Genomic DNA, 23,123 nt, shown 5'->3' on the forward strand with positions numbered 1-23,123 from the left:
AGGACTTGGGTCTGTAAGAACTGAAATTGTGAGATTTACACTGCATAATGCACCTCCCAGTTTAAAATGCCCTGCTACTCAAGCATGATAAATAAATCAAATATAAAAAATTTAGAAGAAAGGTCTCCTGCATGTTATGGGGAAATTGTGGGCATCTTATGATGGGCCATCTTACCCTTGTTATTAAATGACAGCGATCATTAAAATGCCAAACATATTTTGACAAAATTCACTTTATAAAATGTCAGCAAGTCTGTGTTTTTATTAGTTTGTTCCAAATCAATTTAGAAATTTCAATAGAATGCTTGTAAGTATTCCCCAAGCAATGTCCATTCTTGACTTTCGGCACAAAAAAATATTACAAATTAATCAGATTTTCAGATTTCTGCATAATGGCTTTGCACATGTATTGCTTAATCCTATTATAAAATGCTGTTATGATTGACAACGTGGCTGTGGAGATAGAAGTCAATTGAATAATATGTAGCAGTCAGTTTTATTTGTAGCTTAATGTGCTGAAGTATTTTTCTCCACATTTCCATTATTTATAAGTCTGTCCCTTTGGAGAATATATAGAAGAATTTGTTTTAAATGAGCTAATAATACCTTCTTTAAAATTTATAAGTGTGACAGAATCATCTCTTTTTTTTCTTGGTCATCCATGGCACGCCAGTAAACAAGGTTTGAATTGTCTTCCACTTGCTATTCATAGGACAAACATCAGGAAAGAGGATCTTGTTAAGGATGGCTTGGAATTGGATTTCAGTCACCAAGAAAACTAAAGCTACCAACTAAGACCCCTCAAAAATGGCTGCTAGCTTTGTTTGCTTGCTTATTTACTTACATATTTATTGTTACTGCCACTATATCACCTTCTATGGTTTGTCCTGAAACAAAGCACATAAGCACACACAGAGAAACAATAATGTTTAAGAAAGTTTGAAAGATCTGCTGTTTTGGTGGAATTTCATTTTTCACACTTTAGCATCCAACAGGATTCTAGCAAAGGAAGTACATTGTTGTCTATGCTCACCACAGGGGGGATCCCTGGGGGTAAGTTAGCACCCAGGAAATTTGCTTAGGGAGATGCATGTGTTTTTTAGGACATAAGGAGCCACCAACAAGGACCTACCATAGAGCACAGGGAACCTCTACTCAGTATTTTGTAATAACCTATAAGAAAAAAGAATCTGAAGAAGAATGTGTGTATACACACACACACACACACACACACACACACATATATGTATGTATAACTGAATCACTGTGCTGTACACCTGAAACTAACATGACAATGTAAATCAACTATACTTCAATTTTTAAAAAAAGAAAAGAAAAAGGCTTTGTTTTTAGGAAAACTCATCCATAAGATTCAGTACCTGAAGTGTGTATGGAGAAAGGGCTTAAGGGTACGAAGCCATATTAAGGGTAATATAGATGTGCTTGGTCGTGTCTGAGATCACGCTTTCTCTGGCTTTGGGAAATTAGATTAGCTGTTGCCCGCCTATGCATAAAGAATGCAGTTTCCCACACCGGGGCCATGTTGGCACCCCCCCTGCAAACTGATGTATAATGCAAGCCTATTAGTGCGACTGATGATGGTGTCACTTTCTCTGCTGTCACAGCCTTCTCCCTCCTAGAATGACTTGGTCCATCCCGAACGTCCATTAGCATAATGTATGCAGTTGACAAGTGATTTGAACACTGGGGCTATTGGTAAAGCACTCTGGCATATCATCTGTGCCTTAATGTTATGTGACATCACAGGAAGATGGGGTCATGGGTAGTTCCCGTTCTGGATCTTATATTAAGGGTGCGTTTCTCTTTTGAATTCCAGGGGCCAGAGGAAACCCGGCGCTGTCAGACCCAGGCACCCCTGAACAACAGCAGGCCAGTCAGACCCACCTCCCGTTCCCGGTTGGGCCACAGGTCAGTATCTCTCAACTGCTGCATGCAGGATGGTTTAACCATATAAATAACCAAATAAATAATAATGAGTTAAAACCAATTAACTCCAACAGAGCAAAGACGGTGATAAATTTTTGTATGGGAAACTGTATGGCTACATTATTTATTAAATACCATCAAGAAAAAAAAATGTGTTAGCAGAACTCTTCTCTCTTTTTATTTATTTATTTATTTTTTGCGGGACGCGGGCCTCTCACTGCTGTGGCCTCTCCCGTTGCGGAGCACAGGCTCCGGACGCGCAGGCCCAGCGGCCATGGCTCACGGGCCCAGCCGCTCCGCGGCATGTGGGATCTTCCCGGACCGGGGCACGAACCCGTGTCCCCTGCATCGGCAGGCGGACTCTCAACCACTGCGCCACCAGGGAAGCCCCCTCTTCTCTCTTTTTAAAGGGAATGTTGATTTTAATAATTTGGAAACATTTTTTCTTCTTAAAACCCACTATAATTGTGCTTTGGGTTATCATGCAGTTTTCTGGAAAGTAAAACTTTAATGACTGGAGTGTGAAGAAAATTAAGTTATTTCAACCTTACTATAGCCGTTTTTGAAATACAAGATGTGATTTAATACAAAAAAGTTAATGCAATTTTAATGCAAGTTCAGCTTATTGGGTTTGACAATACTGTACATCATATATAGCTCCTGCATTAATAAAGAAATACATTCATTATTTTTTAAAGTCCAATATTTGTTTTTTGCAGCCTGGTGTGGTTATATGGAGATGCACAACACAATTGTAAAAGGCTGGGCTTTTTTTTTTTTTTTTTTTTTAACCTCTGTCATTTAGTGTGAAGTTCTCAGAGTTCACCCACTTTTATAGAACAAGAAGCTGATCCTTGAGCCTTTCTCTCTCTTTGGTTGTCATTGTGATTCCAGGAAATTAATCACTTTGAGCATTTTAGGGCTCATCAGTTCCAGTCTTGAAAACCCAAGTTTAGAGCTTGAGTTTGTCTTCACTTTCTTGTTCCAGCCCCCGCCAAGTCTCCCTATGGCCTCAGATTCCAAAGTCCATCTCAGAGCATGAATGCCTCTGTGCTCCAGACAGAAAGCCTGGGTTGATGCCTGATCTCTTATGGAGCCTTAGAGGGACTTTGACTGGGCATCTCAGAAACCAGCTTCTGAAGGCCATACCCTTTCTAATTTCATGCTCGTGACATTGTGTGTGTGTGTGTGTGTGTGAACATACCAGGGGTGACAAACTCCAGTGCCTCCAGGTTAGAAACATAGCACGACAGACCCAGACAGTGAGAAACAGGGGACACTGGGACAAAGTGGACAGTGGATGCCCTGCTGTAAGCCCATGAATTCAATTAAAAAAATGCTGCAGGCCCCACTATCCAAATCTGTGGCCTGCATACAGTCTGAAGACTGCCCACTTGCCTTCCCTTTCATCATGGTATCACTACTGGCAGTGATATGATGCCAGCAATCTGAAGCTTATGACTCAGCCATCTCCCATTCTTCAAATAAAGCCACCCCCCTTCTCCAAATCTGTTCCGTGTATTGAGAGGGAGTGAAACATGGGCTCTGGAGCAGCCTGGCTGGATCGGAATCCCCCCACCCCTCTGGATATGTGACTTTGGACAAGTAACTAACTCAACATGTCATTGATAGGACATCGGAGTTCATACACATCTAAATAGTGCCTGGCTATTAAATATTGGGCTTTGTACTATATCTACACTGAGTTACCTTTTACTTTATAGAATCATTCTGCGTTAAAAACAAAAAAGTTGAAACTCCCCAATGAGAGTTTTTTATCAGCTCCTCTAGAACAAAAATGGGCATGGGATTAGATCTTAAATGGCTCCTGCAGGGGCGCAATGACAGTCCCGGATGAAGGATGCTAAGATCAGTGACCCTTTCAGTCATCTGGCCTGGTTGGACAAGGAATCCTTCCTACATCATCCTGAAGACCCCCACCTGAGCTCACACCTGAGCTCAGATACATCTAGTGCCCAGAAGTGCACACCTATGTGGCTGCCTTTCCATATCAAACAATGGCTATTGGATAGTGGATATAAACATGTGTTTTTAATGTCATTTTAACAGGGCAAAGAATGTTAGTGTAATAACAAAAGACATTGTTTAAAGCTTTTCAAATTTATCCACATCAAATATTTTTGTTTTTCTATATTCCTTTCTAGATCTTGTCATTATATGTATATAATTTTACCATTTAATAATGATTTATCACTTGCTTAATTATTATCCAGTTAATTTTATATATTCTCATAAACATTTTCTGTTTTTCTAGAGGTGTCAGAATGATCCATTTTAAAGACTACATAATATCTTACCAAGTTTAGTACTATCAGTATAACAAACTGTTTTTCAACATTTATGTATTTTAAAATGTAATGCATATTTTCATTCATTTATATTTTTTTAAAAAATTGTGTCTTCAGAAGCATACCCCAGGAGTATATTCTAAGTCAAAAGGGGATGAATATTTCTGTAGCCCTTAATATGGACTCTGCTTTCCAAAAGGTTTATGCCAGTCCGCCTGTCCTAGATCCATATAATGGTGTCACTACAGACCTACCACGTTGCATAAATCTTTTGCATTATTTTTGCTAATTTAATAGATGAAAATAGTATTTCATTGCTCTTTTTTTTTTTTTTTTTTTTTTTTTTTTTTTGCGGTACGCGGGCCTCTCACTGTTGTGGCCTCTCCCGTTGCGGAGCACAGGCTCCAGACGCACAGGCTCAGCGGCCATGGCTCACGGGCCCAGCCACTCCGCGGCATGTGGGATCTTCCCGGACCGGGACACAAACCCGTGTCCCCTGCATCGGCAGGCGGACTCTCAACCACTGCGCCTCCAGGGAAGCCCTTTCATTGCTCTTTTGAACCAATAAATGCCACTGATTCCAATGAGTTCTTTTTGGAAAAACAGAATAAATTAGCAGAGAGTTTCAAATATATGAGTAGGATCAAGTGAAAATCCATGGAAGAATAATATATGCGTAGGGTATTACTTTGAAAGGTATTTGAGCTTTCCAAACCAAATGAAATTTTCCAAAAAGATTAACGAAATACAATTTCTATTTTTTTCCTAGAAGTCAATCTTTTTTTTCTGGAATAGAACATGTCTCTTTGCTACTTGTTCAGGAACTTTCTGACCCAGCTTAAGTGGAAGAAGAATGCTCTAACAACCCATGTCTTGGTTCCACTGGAAAGTGAGCTGGGATTTTGTGTTTCCTTGCAGCCACTTCTGACGGCCCAGCAGTTAGCCTCTGCTGTCACCGGTGTGAGGCCGGGAGGCACGCCGGCTCTCAGCCAGCCTGTCCTCATCCCCTTCAGCATGGCTGGACAGCTAGGAGGGCAGCAAGGGCTGGTCCTCACACTGCCCACTGCGAATCTCACCAACATCCAAGGGCTGGTAGCAGCAGCTGCAGCCGGAGGCATTATGACTCTGCCACTGCAAACTCTACAAGGTAACCCACCGTGTCTCTGTGTCATGTAGGGCTCCATCCACTGGCCCGTGCTCTCTGAAGTGGATAAGTGCCCTGAATGTTGAATGTAGTTCAGAGCTGCTTCCACCATAAAGGCTATGAAAGGCTTATGTAGGAAGCAAAGTTTTCAAGGTGTCTGTGAATCCTGAGTTTGCTCAAGCCATGGGCTTTATCAGTCCTCATGTCTTAACATTGACTTGAAACCTTTCAGGTCTTCTGGAAGCATTTATGAGCAATCATTGCATGACACATCAAAAACTTAGATGTAAAATGATTGTGATGTTATTTGAGGACCTGAATTATAATCTCATGAGTTCTTCAATTTAGCCATCTGCAAAGAAAGGTTAGACATTACTTGTTTGTGTGTGAAGTGTTTGGAACATTTCAAATACAAGGTATCATTTGGAATAATTAACTTATTATTTTTCTTACTAAGTATATTTTAGTTATAATTATTAAACAAAAATTATGTTATTTGAGGTCATATTTTGTAGTGAGAAAAATAGACTTATATATAGAGCTCTTATCTTATGTAATCATGGGCATATAATAAGAGTTGGACTCTACTCAGGAAGAGTAGTTCTCTTGATATCACGAAGGTTTTAACTTTTCTTTAAAAGATTTGGTAACACTGACTGATAGACTGATTTACAAAAGACTGTAAGAGGAAGAAATATTATAATGGAGAAACAGCTTGAATATGATGAGGATGCCTAAAAAAAAAGGGAAGACAAATTTATTTTGGACTGGTCAAAGAAGTTGTTTTCTCCACTGATACAAATGTTAGCAATTAAATTTTTTTTTTTTTTTTTTTTTTTTACAGAGTGAGAGTTTGGTTGGGCAAGTTTTCATAATAACAATTTAAAGTACTTTTTTAGTTGGTCATAAGTCAGGGCTCCTTATAATCTATTAAAATGGTCAGAGTGTCAGTCCATAGATTAAGGAATAGACCAAGTAAGACCTGGTTAACTCTTGACCCAAACTTCTTTACACACCCTATGTTTTAATATCCCACCCATTGTTGCCACTTCTTGACTTTCACTTTAATGTTTAAAACAAAGTCTCTCTTATACCATTAAGTTGTGCCAAGAAACCTGCCATTCATAAATCATGCATGCCTGGGACACGCTAATGCACAAACTTTGCTAGTTTCAAACCTGAGAGTGCCTGGGAAGCCAGGATCTCAAGATTAAGCAAATAAGGCAGGAATAAACAAGGTGAAAGCAAAAGCAACAAAGTGTAGGAAGAGGCTTTTTAATGTAGGTGGATGATGAAATCTTAATGAAGAAACGGGCATTATCAAAATGCAGGCTTCCATTTGGAACATTTGCCCTTATGGGAATATTGAATGTTATAAATAAACATGAGCTCCTAGGTCACGAATTAATCCTGCTTGGTTAAAGTGGATGCCAAAGGCAGAGTCTAAAAAAAACAGGCTTGTTATCTCTTTATTAAGGTTTGGTGGTCTTAGGATTTTAGTACCTGATTATTTTTAAGGGTTCAACATGAGTGACTGGTCCAATGTGGACTTCCATCAAAATTTTCTCTCTTTTTTTAAAAAATATCAAATTTAATATTAGTTTATAGTTTGGAATTTGGTTCTTTTTGGCACCTTTGGTTTCAGAAAATGAATCCTAATATTGGTATCCTGAGTAAGTAGTTTCAGTAAGAGTATTAGCTCTTTTTATCCCCTGGTGCTTCTCACACAATTTCCCTATTGGCCTCATCTTCAGAAGAGTATTGGAATTGATGGTCAGGCTCTTGTCTACTACACAAGCACAAGGAGCTATTTCTCCCTTTGTCTCCATCTTTGAAATTTCAATGATGCTGGAGGCGAGTCAGGAGGTCATTACGAAAACACCTCCCAGCTGCAAGTCAGCCAGTTATAGGAAAAGCTTCCTAGTTATTCTTAACCTTCAAGCTCTTCCTCCAAACACCTTTTTTCTTTGATATCCTTATGAATGAATCCCAACTCCTAAATTACTGTTACGGTCCAGGAAATTTCTCCCTTCCAGTTTCCTTCAGCTTTTTGTTCCTTTCATATCTTCCCACATAAGTTCTTCACCACCCAGACCTCATTAGTCTGAAAAGGGACCAGCCATCCTGGTTTGCCAGGGACTGGGGGTTTTCCTGGGGCCTGTAACTTTCACCGTTGAAACCAGCAAAGTCCCAGACAAACCGGAAAGAGATGGTCATCCTGCAAAAATTCCAAGGGTAATAAGGATAGGAATCAGCGAAACGTCTCATCTCTGCAAGGTGTCCAAGATCAGTGTCTGCCACCTGAAGGATAATGCTGATCCGTCATCTTGTTGGCCAGCAGACAGCCCAAGGATGATCTCACTGCCTTTCAGAAACCCACTGTGGCCCTTAACAATCCCTTGGCCGCATCTACAGCTTGTGTAGCTCCCCAGGTTATGTCATGGAAGGTAGTGGGACTCAGGATGGTGGGTGATGGCAGGTGGCCAGAAAGTCATCTGCAGGGGTCCTGATTGACTTTGAGACTGAGCCAGTCCTAGAAGTCCTTGAGTCTCATCCTTTTTCAAGGGTGGTGTTCCTGTAAATGGGTTATAATACCTGAGAAGGAGTCCTTACACAAATTTATACAACCGGCAGGGTAGAATGCTCTGCCCCCTCCCCATGGCCTGCTTCTAGACAATGAAAATAGAACCTCAGTCCAAGGCTTTTAAGAATCTTTTAAAACAACCAGTAAGTCTGCCCACCTATATAATAGCTAGCCCACCTTCTCGCGTGATTTTACAAGACAGATTTGATTCATCAGTGTGAGGGGGAAGGACTGAATGTTCAACACTTCTGAAGTAGGACCTGTTTCCATAGGAGGCACTTAGTTCTGGATGGTTCCCCTTTTCCTCATTGTGAAGCATTAAGATTTTATTGACGAAATAAGTCTGCCAACTGGAATTGTCTTTGATTATTCCCCAACTTTCCTGCCCAGTCCTTCAGCCTATCCATTCTTCTAGCTCAAAAGCCACAAATTTGCTAAGAACAACAACAAAAAAAATGACATCAGTTTCTTAATGGTTTGGAATCCCAGGAATAAGTTTTCAAGTATCTTCCTCTTTACTAAAGGGCTTGAGAGTCGGTTCATTTATGTTCCGTATCAAGTGACATGGAATAGCTCTCAGACCCTCAGAGGCTGTGATCCCTGCATGTATTTTAATGAGCACTAATGACACGTTACATGAGAGCAGCTCCTCTCTGCTCAGGCAGCGGGGGTCCCATCTCAGTCTCCTTCTCTGCACATGGTCCCCAGACGAGCGGCATCAGCATCTTATCAAGGCTCCATCCCAGACACCCTGAACAGAATCTGCATTCTTAAAAGGAGGCTCCTATGCACACTCAAGTTTAAGAAAGCCTGATCCAAGGAGCTTTTTCAAAATTCATTTGGCCCTCTCCCACTATCTCCAGCAGCGTCCTCCAGACTCCCAGCATCTTAGGGTCACCAGGAGCCATGCGACTGTGATAAGCACGTCACTAATTCTCCTGATCTCCCTCACCAGCCCAGGCCTCTAAATGATGATAATGACCAAAAGGAATAACTTATTTGAGAACATGTCCGCTTCTGTCAGGACAAGTGTATCCCCAACACCAAGAGGTATTCCCTTGCATAATTAAAACACAGGGAAGCACTTGTTCTGAGATCTTATCCAGGAAAAGCTTTGCATCCTGAAAAAGAGACCACATTGCCCTGCAGGAAACCCGTCTGCACAGCCTCGGGATTGTTTTCCCTTTTTCTTCAGATCCTTGAGAGAGAGAGAGAGAGAGAGAGAGAGAGGGAGGGAGGGAGGGAGGGGGAGAGAGAGAGACAGACAGAGAGAAACAGAGAGAGAGAGAGAGAGAAAGAGAGAGAGAGAGACACGCACTGCTGTCTCATCAATTATAGTGTCTTCTTGTAAGGAAACAGACGGAAGTGAGGAGTTAGAAATCTCACCGAATCCTAGAAACAGCCCTGCAGCCCAGCCTCAGGGAGGCTGGGACAGGTTTGGGGATTAGAGAGTCCAGCAGAGTCCAGCCAGTGAGCCCACAGGCTGCAGGCTGCATCATTGTCCCCTCTGAGCAGGCAGGCATCTATCCCCGCTCCCAGGTGACTGATAACCTGTCTCCTCTCTTCCATGCCTCCTCCTGTGACTCTTCTTTACCAAGTTGGTTGACTTTCAGCTAACCCACAATTTTGGTTCACTCACGTTCCATTCTGTCTCCTTGGAGTCCATGCATCTTCCCAACGCGTGAACCTCTCAGGAACTCTCCATTGCTATCTCTCTCCATCATCTCTATCTTTACCCCTCTCTCCACGTCTATCTAAAATTCAAACTCCCCAAAACTCACATTCCTGTCAGGCTGAGCCTTTTCATTTTAGGCTGTCTACCTGGTCGGACTAGAGATTGACTCCCCATGTTGAAGTCCAATCAGCTTTAATTTGGCCAGGGGGCGTGGTGGGGCAGAGCCAGGATGACGTGGATCTCCTGTGGTCTGAATTTGGAGGTGCCAAAGCTGGAGTCTTGGTTCTGAATATTTTAAGGGAAATCTTTGGAAGTCCTGGCTGGGGTGCAAGCCTAGAAATGCTCTAAACTCAGATAAGGCCTAGAAATAACCTACTCCTCAACACCCTGTGTCCTTACCTGAGGTAGGTGTAGTTTTTGTGTTCTCTCCTCTCTTACCTTTGCAAGCCCTTTCCCCTTCCAGGTAACTCCCACCATCACTACTCGTGGTCCCTCCATTCCTGGGACCTTTGTCTGTCCTGTGCTCACAAGAATTTGGTTTCAGGTGCCTGTCAGTAAACCCATACCTGTAACATAAGATTTACTATGACCCTAAACCTCAAAGAAAGAAAATGACTAAGGTTGCTCTGTCACATATTTTATAAACTCCCTTAAATCAGTGTCTCCCATTTTCCTTATTATTTGAAAACACAGATAGCTGTACTAAACCTGTAATCTGCAGTTGTCCTAGCATGGGAACAAGATTGTTATTTGATGTGGCAAGATAAAATCCCCATTATGGAACTCACGCAAATGTGTTGGAGTTTTGGCCTTTTTTAGATGTAGGCGGAAAATGTAGATAAAAACAACTTCCACACAAGAGACAACAACAGCAAAGGGCTTAGTGGGGCAGCAGAGTGTGTCAACTTCTAGGACAGAAGATTCAGGTTAGAGGCTTTTTCCCATAGCACAGGCTGAGACAACCCACTTATCACTGCAGGCAATGTAAATGGAGAATATAAATGTGCTATGTAGGAGATTTATATCAAAGTGTGAACATTCCAGTTAAGTCAAGCATAACATTTAAATTAATGACCAAAAATACATTAGAAAGTGCTGCTTACCCTGAACGTGGAAAAGCAATTAGGTTCAAGGCAAGTTGGAAAATCAAGGCCAAGGTTCCTGCCTTTAGCGGTGGCAGGAAACCTGGCCTGGTTTTCTCCACCTCTCCAAATTAAAGTCTGTAGAGGTTGAGGTATGTAGGGATCGTTTTAGGGGTTAGGAATTTCATGTGTAAGAGACATTACAGTGCCTTTTTGTTTGTGTTGTTGTTGTTGTTGATTTCATGGAGGTATCATTTACATGCAATAAATACATGGATGTTAAGTGCACAATCCAATGGGTTTCAATAATTGTTTGCATCCATGCAAACTCCACCCACCACAATCAATACAGAAAACAGTTCATTATCCCCAAATGTTCCCTTGTGTCCCTTTGTAGTCAGTGTCCTCCTTCCAGCTAGGCAAGCCCTGATCTACTTTCTGTCATTATCAATTAGTTTTGTCTGTTCTAGAACTGCATATAAATCGATTCACATGTATGTATTCTTTGGTGTCTGGCTTTTCATGCTCAGCATAATATTTTTGAGATTTATCCATGCTGTGGATTTCAGCAGTTTCTTTTCATTTCCCAGGATTGTTCCATCGTTAAGAATGTGCCACAATTTGTCCATAGTTGTCCCCACATCCCAGGAGGCAGAGATCAAGAAGTCCCCTCCCCTGGGGGGAGGGAGGGGTCCTCCAGTGGGCGTTTCTTGGAAAACACCCTTGGCCATGGTTCACCTTGGCCCTTGGCTACACCCCTGGGGAAATTCTCCTCTGTCTGTTATCTTTCTTGGCTACATTTGAAGGGAAAGTTGAGGAATATACCTTTCTTTGGGGGCTTCCTCAGTTCATGCACAGCTTATGGAAGCTTGGGGGCTGCAGGTTGCTTGAAGTTTCCAACAGTTAAAGATTTGTGGCTTCTTTGGGAATCTAGTTCCCTCAGAAACCATGAATGCTTCTGACCTTTCTGCTTCCAGTCAGTTCCGTGTGCCAAAGTTTTTTCTAAGACATACATCTTCAGTCTAATTTATTTTACTTTCTCAGCCCCACACTCCCCTCTTCCAATTCAGTCGGCCTCTGTAAAGGCCCCGTGACCTCCTTGGTGTTCTTTAAACATACTCCTACCCAAGGGCCTTTGCACGGGCTATTCTCTAGAAACTCTGTTCCCAGAAAGCATCAAACCTCCCTCCCTCCTTGTGCCAGCCCCAATACTCCAGTTCCCCCCTCACCTGCTTTCCTTTATATCCTTTGTCCATAATACTTATTACCTTCTGCATAACCTTAAAAATCTCAAAAATGGTTGAGTCTTGTTTTTCCTTGCTTTTTAAGCACTTTGTGTCATGCCTACTGTAGCATGGGGAGAGTGGATGCAGCATGGTGGTGCTTGGCCCTGGGGGTCTAGAGGAGGTTATCTGCATATAATGTGCTTATAATATGTATTGTTTGTGCTTGGCAAGCCCTGTAATAGGCATCTTTGTTTGGTTCATTGATGTGGTCCAAGAACTGGAGCAGTGCTGGCTCAATATAGGTACTCAATAATGAATGATGGATGGATGGATGAGTGAAGATACATGCACGCTAATGTTTATAGCATCACTGTTTACAATAGGCAAGACATGGAAGCAACCCAATCAACAGATGGTTGAATTAAGAAGAAGATGTGTGTATACACACACACACACACACACACACACATACACACACACACACACACTGGAATATTACTGAGCCAAAAGAAGAATGAAATAATGCCATTTGCAGCAACATGGATAGACCTAGAGAATATTATGCTTAGTGAAATAAGACAGGGAAAGATAAGTATCATATGATGCCACTTATATGCAGAATCTAAAAAATAATACAAATGAATGTATATGCAAGACAGAAACAAATTCACAGATATTGAAAACAAACTTGTGGTTACCGAAGGGGACAGTGAACAGGGGAGGAACCAACTAGGGGTATGAGGTTAACAGATACAAACTGCTCTCTATAAAATAGATAAGCTGAGTAATGTTCCATTGCATATATGTGCCACATCTTCTTTATCCATTCATCTGTCGATGGGCACTTAGGTTGCTTCCATGTCCTGGCTACTGTAAATAGAGCTGCAGTGAACACTGTGGTACATGACTCTTTTTGAATTATGGTTTTCTCAGGGTATATGCCCAGTAGTGGGATTGCTGGGTAATGGAATATTACTCAGCCATAAAAAGAAACGAAATTGAGTTATTTGTAGTGAGGTGGATGGACCTAGAGTCTGTCATAGAGAGTGAAGTAAGTCAGAAAGAGAAAAACAAATACCGTATGCTAACACATATATATGGAATCTAAAAAACAACAACAAAAAAGGTCGTGAAGAACCTAGGGGCAAGACAGGAATAAAGACGCAAACCTACTAGAGAATGGACTTGAGGATACAGGGAGGGGGAAGGGTAAGCTGTGACAAAGTGAGAGAGAGGCATGGACATATATACACTACCAAATGTAAAACAGATAGCTAGTGGGAAGCAGCCGCATAGCACAGGGAGATCAGCTCGGTGCTTTGTGACCACCTAGAGGGGTGGGATAGGGAGAGTGGGAGGGAGGGAGACGCAAGAGGGAAGAGATGTGGGGATATATGTATATGTATAACTGATTCACTTTGTTATAAAGCAGAAAGTAGCACACAATAGCACAGTAAAGCAATTATACTCCGATAAAGATGTTAAAAAAAATAAAAGTAAAATAAAATAAAATAGATAAGCAACAAGGGTATACTGTATAGCACAGGGGATTATAGCCATTATCTTATAATAGCCTGTAATGGAGTATAATTTGCAAAAATACTGAACCACTATGCCGCTCTGCTGTATGACTGAAACTAATATAATGTTGTAAGTCAACTATATTTCAATTAAAAAAACAGTAGTTCATTGAGTGAAGAGAAGTACAGAGAACATTCAGTGTAGAGAAGAGGAATGAGGAACACGGATGCTCCGGAATTCTGTGGTTGGTTTTGGTTGTTGTTGAGTGAAGATCAGGAGTCTTAGATGGTAAGAAATCAGACTGGAGGGTCTTGTATGCCTTTCCTGTGCACAGTGAGTGCATATGCATTGTCTTCAGGTGCATTTGTCTCTAAGGCTTTGATATGTTAGAGACAAAAGTACCTAAAAACAATGCAGTTACACTACAGTATTTGCATGGTTACAGGTTTGTGTTTATTTAGCTGTGCCTGTGTGATTCCAAGGATTCAAAGCAGCTTGTAATGTAAGAAGCATGAAAGACAAAAGCTGTTTATTAGAAAAAGAAGAAACCTAGACAAATGTTTAAAACTAGAGGATAAATCAAAGGGGAGACCCATCACATGACGTAATTTCCATTATCCAGTAAGAAGAATCACACCAGCTCAACTAGAAATGGGCTTATTTATTTTTGTTTTCAGTTTTTTACTAAGTTTATTCATTTACTCAAGAAATACCTATTGAGCTTTCATTGCATTCTAGGACATGATCTTGACTTGGGATATAGCAGTAAACAAACCAAGGAGATTCCCTAAAGGCACTTCTGTGCTTGTGTGGGGAGTAAAGCAATGGAAGGATGAAGGGTGTCAAGAGTGGGGACATGATGTGTTTATACAGGATCATCAATTTTGGTCCCCCCTCTAGACAGAGCCCCAAAGGACGTGGGGGACTAAGCCGTACAGTGTCTGGGGGAAGCATGTCCCAGAGTGAATCCTAGGTGCTTAGAAAAGTTAATGATACAGGTTCTCAGTGAAGAAATATCCGGCAGCCTGATGGACAGGACATTTATCTTTTAGCTTTCCCTCGGTTATGCTAGAGGAACAAACAGGCACAAAATCTCAGTGAGGGGCACGGAAGGTTTATTTTTTTCTGTTTATTTCAGCATACATGGGGGCTGCAGGCGGGCAGTCGTTCTGCTGCACACCTTCGTTCTGGGATCCAGGCTGAAGGGGCAGCCCCTCCCTAGGATGGAGCTTTCTCATCACAACAGGAAGACAGACTAGCAGAACCACAGTGGCTCATAAAGCTTTGGTTCAGAAGTGGTACACTTCACTTCCCCTCACATCCTGTGAGCCAGGCGGGTCACCTGTTCAACCCCCTGCCAGTGTGAATAAAGATGCTCCTGAGGGGCGGGAGGAAGAGTGCGTAATGGAAACTGTACTACAGGGGGCTGTGGTGTCCAGCGGCCATCGCCTTAAAGATCCATTGCGTGAGTATTTGACTTAGGTGACCTTTAAGATCCCAACACTGAGGTTCTATATTAGATGAACCAATTAGGATACATGGACCATCTGTGTAGTAGCTTAGAACACAGCACATTAACAGTGTCTTAAAGTAGTAGTATTCAAGTGATAAATATAAAAGTAGACAGCAAATATATGGAACAATTGGAGATTATTAAATGAGCACATATAAAAGTACAACTCTCTTGATGTAACATTCAGGGAAAGGCAAAATTATAGGGACAGAAAGGAGATCAGTGGTGATCGGGGACAGGGGGTGGCAGGAGTTGTTGGTAAAGGAGTACGGGGTTTTAGGGGCTGATGCAGCCGTTCTCTATAACTTGATCATGGTGATGGGTACATGACTCTATGTGTTTGTCAAATTTGGACAACTGTAGACTAGAAAGGGTGAATTGCACTGTACATAAAATATACCTCGATTCTTTTCACAAGAAGAAGTAGGTGGATGCTGCGGTGCTTATGAAATACCAAGAAAATACTAATTTATTTTAAAACATTAAAAAATGTGTGTGGGCTTCCCTGGTGGCACAGTGGTTGAGAGTCTGCCTGCCGATGCAGGGGACACGGGTTCGTGCCCCGGTCTGGGAAGATCCCACATGCCGCGGAGCAGCTGGGCCCGTGAGCCATGGCCGCTGAGCCTGCGCGTCCGGAGCCTGTGCTCCGCAATGGGAGAGGCCACAAGAGTGAGAGGCCCGCGTACCGCAAAAAAAATGTGTGTGAGTACAAAACTGCTAATGTAATGAAAAATAGAAAAAGCTTCTTGAAAACGAGAGACTCCAGTTCTCCCAGTAAAGAAAGCATTAATGGCTGTTTCTCAGATGCAGAAGTTAACACTAAAATAATAAAGATTTAAAACATACACAATTTGATCCCAGTCATTTAAAAGAAGCCCAAACATACACACCTCACAGAGAGAGGGGAAGAAAAATACTATAAAGTGCTACTGGTTGACTCTAGACAGTGAGAGATTATGGGTGATTGCTTTCTTTCTTAAAGTTTCTATTGTAAATATTATTTCAAAATTAGAATGCTTTGGATTCATGAAGGTGCAAAGCTTTGAAGTCATACTCCAAACAGCACTCTTAGCATTGACAAGGTTAAGTCTCTGGGTCTGTGGTCTTGACCTTCTGACCATCTTTTTTAAAAAGCATCTCTCGGGCTTCCCTGGTGGCACAGTGGTTGGGAGTCCGCCTGCTGATGCAGGGGAAGCGGGTTCGTGCCCCAGTCTGGGAGGATCCCACGTGCCGCGGAGCGGCTGGGCTCGTGAGCTATGGCCGCTGAACCTGCGCGTCCGGAGCCTGTGCTCCGCAACGGGAGAGGCCACAACAGTGAGAGGCCCGCGTACCGCAAAAAAAAAAAAAAAAAAAGCATCTCTCAACTCAAAGTGGATTAATTCTCAAACTAAAAACAATACAACCACAGAGAAACTCTATGCATTCATTATGTACGAGCAATATTTAATATTATGAGGTTGCCTTTAAACGTGTAGATCTTATTGATCAAAGGAGAAAGTGTGGGCCGGGGGTGGGTGGGGCATGGGGACGTGTACTGAGTATTCTGGTTTCCTTCCAGAAGGACAAAACAATTAGGTGGCCATGTGCGCTACCTTTCCTTGTGATTTACTTTGGCGCTAGTCTAGCGATGCCCACACTCAGAAGAAAGTCGCATCCCCAGCAGCATGATGTACATGACAACAGAGGTCTAATACCACTCCCAGAATGAGCAGTGCAGTACCTGCCACAGACACGAGAAGAACGGGCTCTGCCTTTTAGTATGCAGTGATTTCTCAGCCTCTGGTTCGTGGCTTGCCGTCTCAAAGTCCAATATTCAAAATACCTAGAGCATAAATTCATATTTGCAGTGTTATTCAGAAGAGCCCCACATGACATACCATACAATAATACCAAATCTGCCATAAAGAAGTTATGAAAAGTTGTTGCAACGTGTCTTACTTTGACAGTTTTTCAAACCTCCATATCTCCGAGGCTTCAGACTTTTTATTTAAAATACCTGAAGAGCTCGTTCTGTAGTACATTATCCTTGAAGCAGACTTCACTGAGGCACTGGGGCATGGATTAAACTGGAAGCACATGAATGAGAAGTATAACTAATATAGTGTGTATTTAGGAGATACTGTCAGTGGAATAAAGCATTGTCAAAGGATAATGGTTTCCAGCTGCCACATAAATGTCAAAGCAAAGCCAAAGCATTTATTTTCAAAGCAAAAGGCAGGGAAGTAATGTGATCCCCAGTTTGCACGTAATAAGGATGTAAATCCATCAGGGTTCTTGATGGCATCTATCAATGTGTCTACACTAGGATGTTTAAACTGGATTAGATTCCAAGCCAGACTTTAGAGTTGCCTTCCAAGATGGCTGCCACTAGAATGGCACAAATGCCTGAAAAAGGAAAAGACCACTTGAAATGCTTCTCAGTCTCCCTCTATTACCAAGGATAGAGGGAACTGGGATTGTTTGTTCCAATTTCTTCTGGCACCAAAATAAGGAGGACTTCTGTATCTGAGGGAAGTGTGTGGTCCAGGAATGGGGAGGTATTGAAAATAGGGAAATGGGAGATGGTCTTCCGTTCCCCCCTGCCCACTGTCTAGAGAATGGAGAGTTAGTGCTCTCCAAAAAAGTCCTGTCTTCTCTTATGTGTGTAATACGTTCAGGACAGATTCCCAGTGAGAGGGTACAGCTATTATTTCTCAGCTCCCTCTAGGGAAAAGCCAAACCTCATTTCCTCCCATGAACCATGCACAAAGATCGATTGATCAATTTCACAAAGACTTACTAATTTACCAGGCACTGTGGTAGGCACTCCAGTCTAGTTAGGAAGGAGGCTATGGCAGTAATCCGGAAGAGGAAGGGTCCTGGTAGCAGTGATGAAGAGCAGAGGACTGATTTAGGCGACATTAACAAGGTGGGTTTGGTAGGACTTGGGGATGCATTAGATGTGGAGGGATCAGAGGAAAGAGAGGGAGATTGTTAGTTGAGTTTGACGTGACTAGTTCAAGTTTCCTGTGGAAAATTTAAATGGAGATGCCAGTAGCCAGTTGGAAATACATGGATCTAAAACTCAGAATGGGATTGGTGCTAGAGATCCTATGTAGAAACCATCAACAAATATGACCCAAGCCGGGAAGGGAAGAAATTTCTGGGGGAGAGGAGATTAGGGAAGGAACACAATTCAAGCCATTGGAAGAGGAAGAAGGAAGAGTTCCCAACATGTATGATTGTTCTGCTTCAGGTTTGGCTGGGGCTCCTGTAATTCTCCGTGTTCGGATCCTCTTTCATTGGACATAATCTACACATTCACGTTGGCGCTTTTGATTATTGTTTACCTCTGATATAGCCACAGTGCCACAAGGAGGAGCCAGAAAAATGTATCTGTCAGTTTGCTTTTTATCTTCTAAAGACATGCCAAGTTCCCATGTAGAAAGAAGCTATTTTAAGAGCTTATACATAAAAGCTTCAACAGTGTTTGCTCTTTGGCCGAAAAGTTAGTCAATTGATTTAAATCTATTATTTAAAAATGTAGCTGTAGCCTTAAAATCTCAAAGTGAAAATGTTGGAGTCTTTTTTCCTTCCTTTCTTCCGGTTAAGGCACTTTGGGTCATGCCTACTGTAACCACCACGCAGGACAATAAAAGCAGCATGTTGTGCTTAGCCTGGGTGCCAAAGAAGAGGACATCTGAGCTTGGGAAAAACTGTAGTTTAGATAATGTAGTTTTAATTTTGGGAAATTAATCTTGGAAAATTTTGTCTGATTGAGAGCAAACTTAACCTCCAAAAACATTTTGTTTCCACGTTCAGCTTTTCCTTTGGTTTAGTGTCACCTTCTCCCAAATTATGTTAATCAAGTATGCTCACCAAGTTTTTTGTTTTTTTTTTTTTGCGGTACGCGGGCCTCTCTCTCCTGTGGCCTCTCCCACGGCGGAGCACAGGCTCTGGACGCGCAGGCTCAGCGGCCATGGCTCACGGGCCCAGCCACTCCGCGGCATGCGGGATCCTCCCGGACCGGGGAACGAACCTGCGTCCCCTGCATCGGCAGGCGGACTCTCAACCACTGGGCCACCAGGGAAGCCCTATGCTCACCAAGTTTATAGCCCAAACTCAAAAAGCAAAGAAAAAAAAGACAGAACTGGGAATGGTTGCCATTTGTCACTAGGTTAGGATTAGCACGAATATGCAGGTCCATTAACACACCTTTATGCATCTCTGTTCCCCTGTGTGCCATTATTTTAGAAATTCTTAGCAAAGCATATATATATTCAACATTTGACATAATTTGAGTTTGCTGTGTTTGGAAAATAATTCACATGAGAGAAAGTTGCATTAAATAAATAATAGAGATAAAATTTATACTTCCATATATTTCAAAGTTAATGTCACTAACTTACAATGGAATGGTAACATGAAGACACAGTGCTATAATTTGATTGATTTGTTTTGACAGCAGCCAAATAATTGAGAGTGAAAGGTGTCAGCACAGATGAAATATTGTATAAGCCATGTTCAGAAGGCAACCCCGGCAGCTGCAGCAACTGGAGTTTTATTTCCTTTGATTCTGAACTGGTACTCATCTCCAGTTTATTATGAAACCATGAAAGGTGCATGACTTCCCCAACTAGGGAGACTTTTATAGAGAGGCTAGAAATAGAAGTTTGTCAAGTAGTTGAACAATGGGTGTAGACAAAAGGACAGAAGATGGTTGCAGCGTGCTGAGTTGAATGATAGCCGCTGTTCCCTTTCTTTTGCAAATTGCTGCTCTACTGCATTTTACCTCATTGGGAAGTGATTCTGAGTCAGAGCAAATATTAGATCCCATTTCCCAGCTCTTTGACATGAGATGGGTAAAAGACACTGGTGTGCTTAGCACCATTTCTGGGTCTGGTTAAGGGGCATTTACCCAACTGAAAATCCAAATGCCTGGTAAGAGTCAGATTTGAGGTGATTGGTGAATATAGAAGCTGAATGGTCAGGGGAGGATTAATTAGGAGAAAGGCTCTGTCTGTAGGTGACCCTTGAGCACAGTGATTAACAGAGCGAGCCATGAGTCACATGGGCCTGGTTTAATTCCACCTCTACAGGTGGCTGGCCATGTGATCTGACTTCTGAGATTTTCTTTTACTTGCTTACCTCCGATATTTTATAGGGTTCTTTTAAGGATTAAATGTGATACTGTATGTAACATACCTAGGGTAGTACCTGACACTTAGTAAATGCAAAATGAATGAGAGCCACTTTTATTACTTAGAGCTGCAAAGTTCAATATGGTAGCCATGAGCCACATATGACTTCTGGGCCTTTGAAACGTGGCTAGTCCAAATCGATATAAATTTGTTATAAATGCAAAATCCACATAATTGCCAAATATATCATTAATATTTTTATCTTGATAACATGTTGAAACTGATATTTTGGATATATTAGGGCAAATATATTATTAGAATGAATTTCACCAGTTCCTTTTTACTTTATTAATGGGGATACTAGAACATTTTAAATTATATGTGTGGCTCACATTTGTAGCTCAAATTATACTTCTTTTGCATTACACTAGCCTGGCCTGGAGTCTCTCTCTAAATCTCTATATATATGTGGCATGGGTTAAAAGAAGTGTTCATTAAAAATAAAAATAATTAGCATATAATTAAATTTTATACCCCCAGGCAGAAAATCACAAAGGATCCTCTTTGGTATCGAAAATTAGAACATATTTTGTAGATTCTTCATTGTAGTTTAGGAACTGCTTAGGATTTTTATCTATATATAGAGAAAAAGGATACAATTATTATGAGCAACTTTCATTGATCAGAATCTAAAATTCTCTTTCCTTTTCAAAAATTATTATGCTTTGTACTTTGAAATAAAGAAGAAATATATATTATATATATATATATATATATATAAAATAAAGTGACCTAGGATTAATAACTATTAACATTTTGCCACATTTGCTTAAGATCTTTTATCTTAAGAAAAAATGGAACGTTATAGAAACATTATAAATAATGCTACGGTCCTCTCCTCCTCTCTCCAGTCATTCCATGGCATTCTTTCCCTCCTAGAAGTAACCACTACCCATCCAGTGCATTCATTTATAAATTTACTACACACATATATATACACATATACATACATGACATACATAGTATTATTTTGAATGTATTAAAATTTTATATAATGGTAGCACACTCTAGATATATTTTATTATCTTGCCTTTTTCGTTCAAATTTTGCTTTTGAGATTTATCCATGTTGATACATGTAGATAGGGACATATTAGAATTTATTTCAATCATCTTATTTTGTGAGGTTTTTTTAAACCATATTTTTCTCGTTTCTTGCATTCTAATGGATTTATCACGTTTTCTTTTTCTTTTTTATTGACATATGATTGACTTACAATATTATATTAGTTCCAGCTATACAACATAATGATTTGATATTTTTATACATTAGGAAGTAATCACCATGGTAAGTCTAGCTACCATCTGTCACCATATAAAGTTATTATAATATTATTGGCTGTATTGTGTTTGCTGTATATTACATCCCCATTATCGTGGGGAGTTTTTTCCCCCACCTACTGGATTAGAAGTTAAACATCTATTTTTATTCTTTTAGTTGTTACCCACATATTTTAAATATCTGTTTGCCTTAAAGAACCAAATCAGTATTTTCATCTTTCTTCCTAAATGACAGTTGAAACTTTTTGATCATCTCCTACCTTCTATTTATTATTGCCCAGCATTAGTTATTCTTCATGTTGTTGTGTTTACAAGCTCACTTAGCTTTCATTGCACTTGCAAATTTTTTCTTTTTTTACTCATCATGATGTCTTGTATCCCATTCCTTCCTTCCAGAGATTTCTGATGCTTTTAATGATTCTTTTGTCTTATTTTTATTATTTAGCTGGACTTAGCATTATAAGTTAACAGTTATTATTTTCAGTGAATGAAGAAATTATATCCTGTGCTCTCTTTTTGCTGTTAATGAATATATTGTCAGTTTAACTGTCATTCTTTCATAGATTAAATGTCTTTTTTAATCATGGTTGATGTTAAGAAGTTTTTCTTTTTCTTTGGGATTCACCAATTTTACTATGAAAGACCTTGGTATAAATTTATTTTTATTTATCCTGCTTGGAACTTGTGATTCCTGACATTTCAGTTGTTATTCATTCTCCCTGATTCTCTCAATTCTCTGCTCCAGGAACTCCTACTACATGTACACTGTCTTCCGTGTCTCTTAACCTCCTTCACATATTTTCTCTCTTTATATTTTGTGCTGCATTTGTGTGATTTCTTTAGATCTATCATCCAGTTTGCAAATTCTCTCTGCAATTATGTTTAATCTTATGTTTAACCGTAATTTTTTCATTTTAAAGTCTATATTTTTCACTTCTAGAAGTTGTATTTGATTTTTTTCCCCTTATGGTTTCTTTTTTAGTTCTCTTTAATCCCTTTAAATATGCTTATTTTATAATCTTCTTCAGACTGCCTTTTAGCTTAAGTGCCTGAGGAGCTAATTAATTATTGCTGTCTCTGTCTTCCTCAGAGTAGAATATTTCCTTACATCGTTAGTAATTTTTGTTTTTATTTTGAACTCACTTTAAGCAGAGAGTTTTTCTATGAAATCCTTTAAACTTTGGGTTTAATACCTGAATATTGCTAATAAGAGGCTTTGCACTTGCTTCTGCCAAATGCCCAGTAGACTTCACGAATGATCTCTCTGCTAGGAAATAGCTGCACCAGGTACACAGAATAAATTTAGACTCTAAACTATGATATAATCAGACCAGGGTTTCAATTTCTCACATTTTTCCCTACCCAGAGCCTTTAACAGAAACAAACATCTTTGTTAATTCCCTGGGCTAGTGAATGGGGTTTGTCTCATCTCTTTTCACTGCTGGGGCAGCCCTTTCAGGGTGCTGGATTTTTATGAAGGACTCAGTTCAAACAGCTCTCCTTGCATGGGCCCAAGGTCTCAGATTCCCTCCCTGGGTTGGTGGCCAAACATCAGCCCCAGGCTGGCCAGGCCTGTACCCATGCCTGCTCTCCAGGGAACCAGGGGTCAGTTAGTGATCTCACTGTTCTTGATTTCTGATGCCTGAGAATTTTCCTTTCTGC

At 40.8% G+C, this 23,123-nt stretch overlaps 1 protein-coding gene across 2 annotated transcripts in view; it reads left to right on the forward strand.

The window, feature by feature from the left end:
• Positions 1–23,123, forward strand: part of POU6F2 (POU class 6 homeobox 2) — a 367,227-nt gene that overhangs the window by 109,798 nt on the left and 234,306 nt on the right. For both annotated transcript variants that reach the window (XM_007462843.1, XM_007462844.1), the window contains exons 2-3: positions 1,838–1,929; positions 5,175–5,403. In XM_007462843.1, coding sequence (XP_007462905.1) covers positions 1,838–1,929; positions 5,175–5,403 — 321 coding nt within the window. The remainder of the gene's footprint in view (positions 1–1,837; positions 1,930–5,174; positions 5,404–23,123) is intronic.

The sequence above is a fragment of the Lipotes vexillifer genome, unplaced genomic scaffold, assembly GCF_000442215.2.
Source record: "Lipotes vexillifer unplaced genomic scaffold, Lipotes_vexillifer_v1.1 scaffold548, whole genome shotgun sequence".
NCBI lineage: Eukaryota > Metazoa > Chordata > Mammalia > Artiodactyla > Lipotidae > Lipotes > Lipotes vexillifer.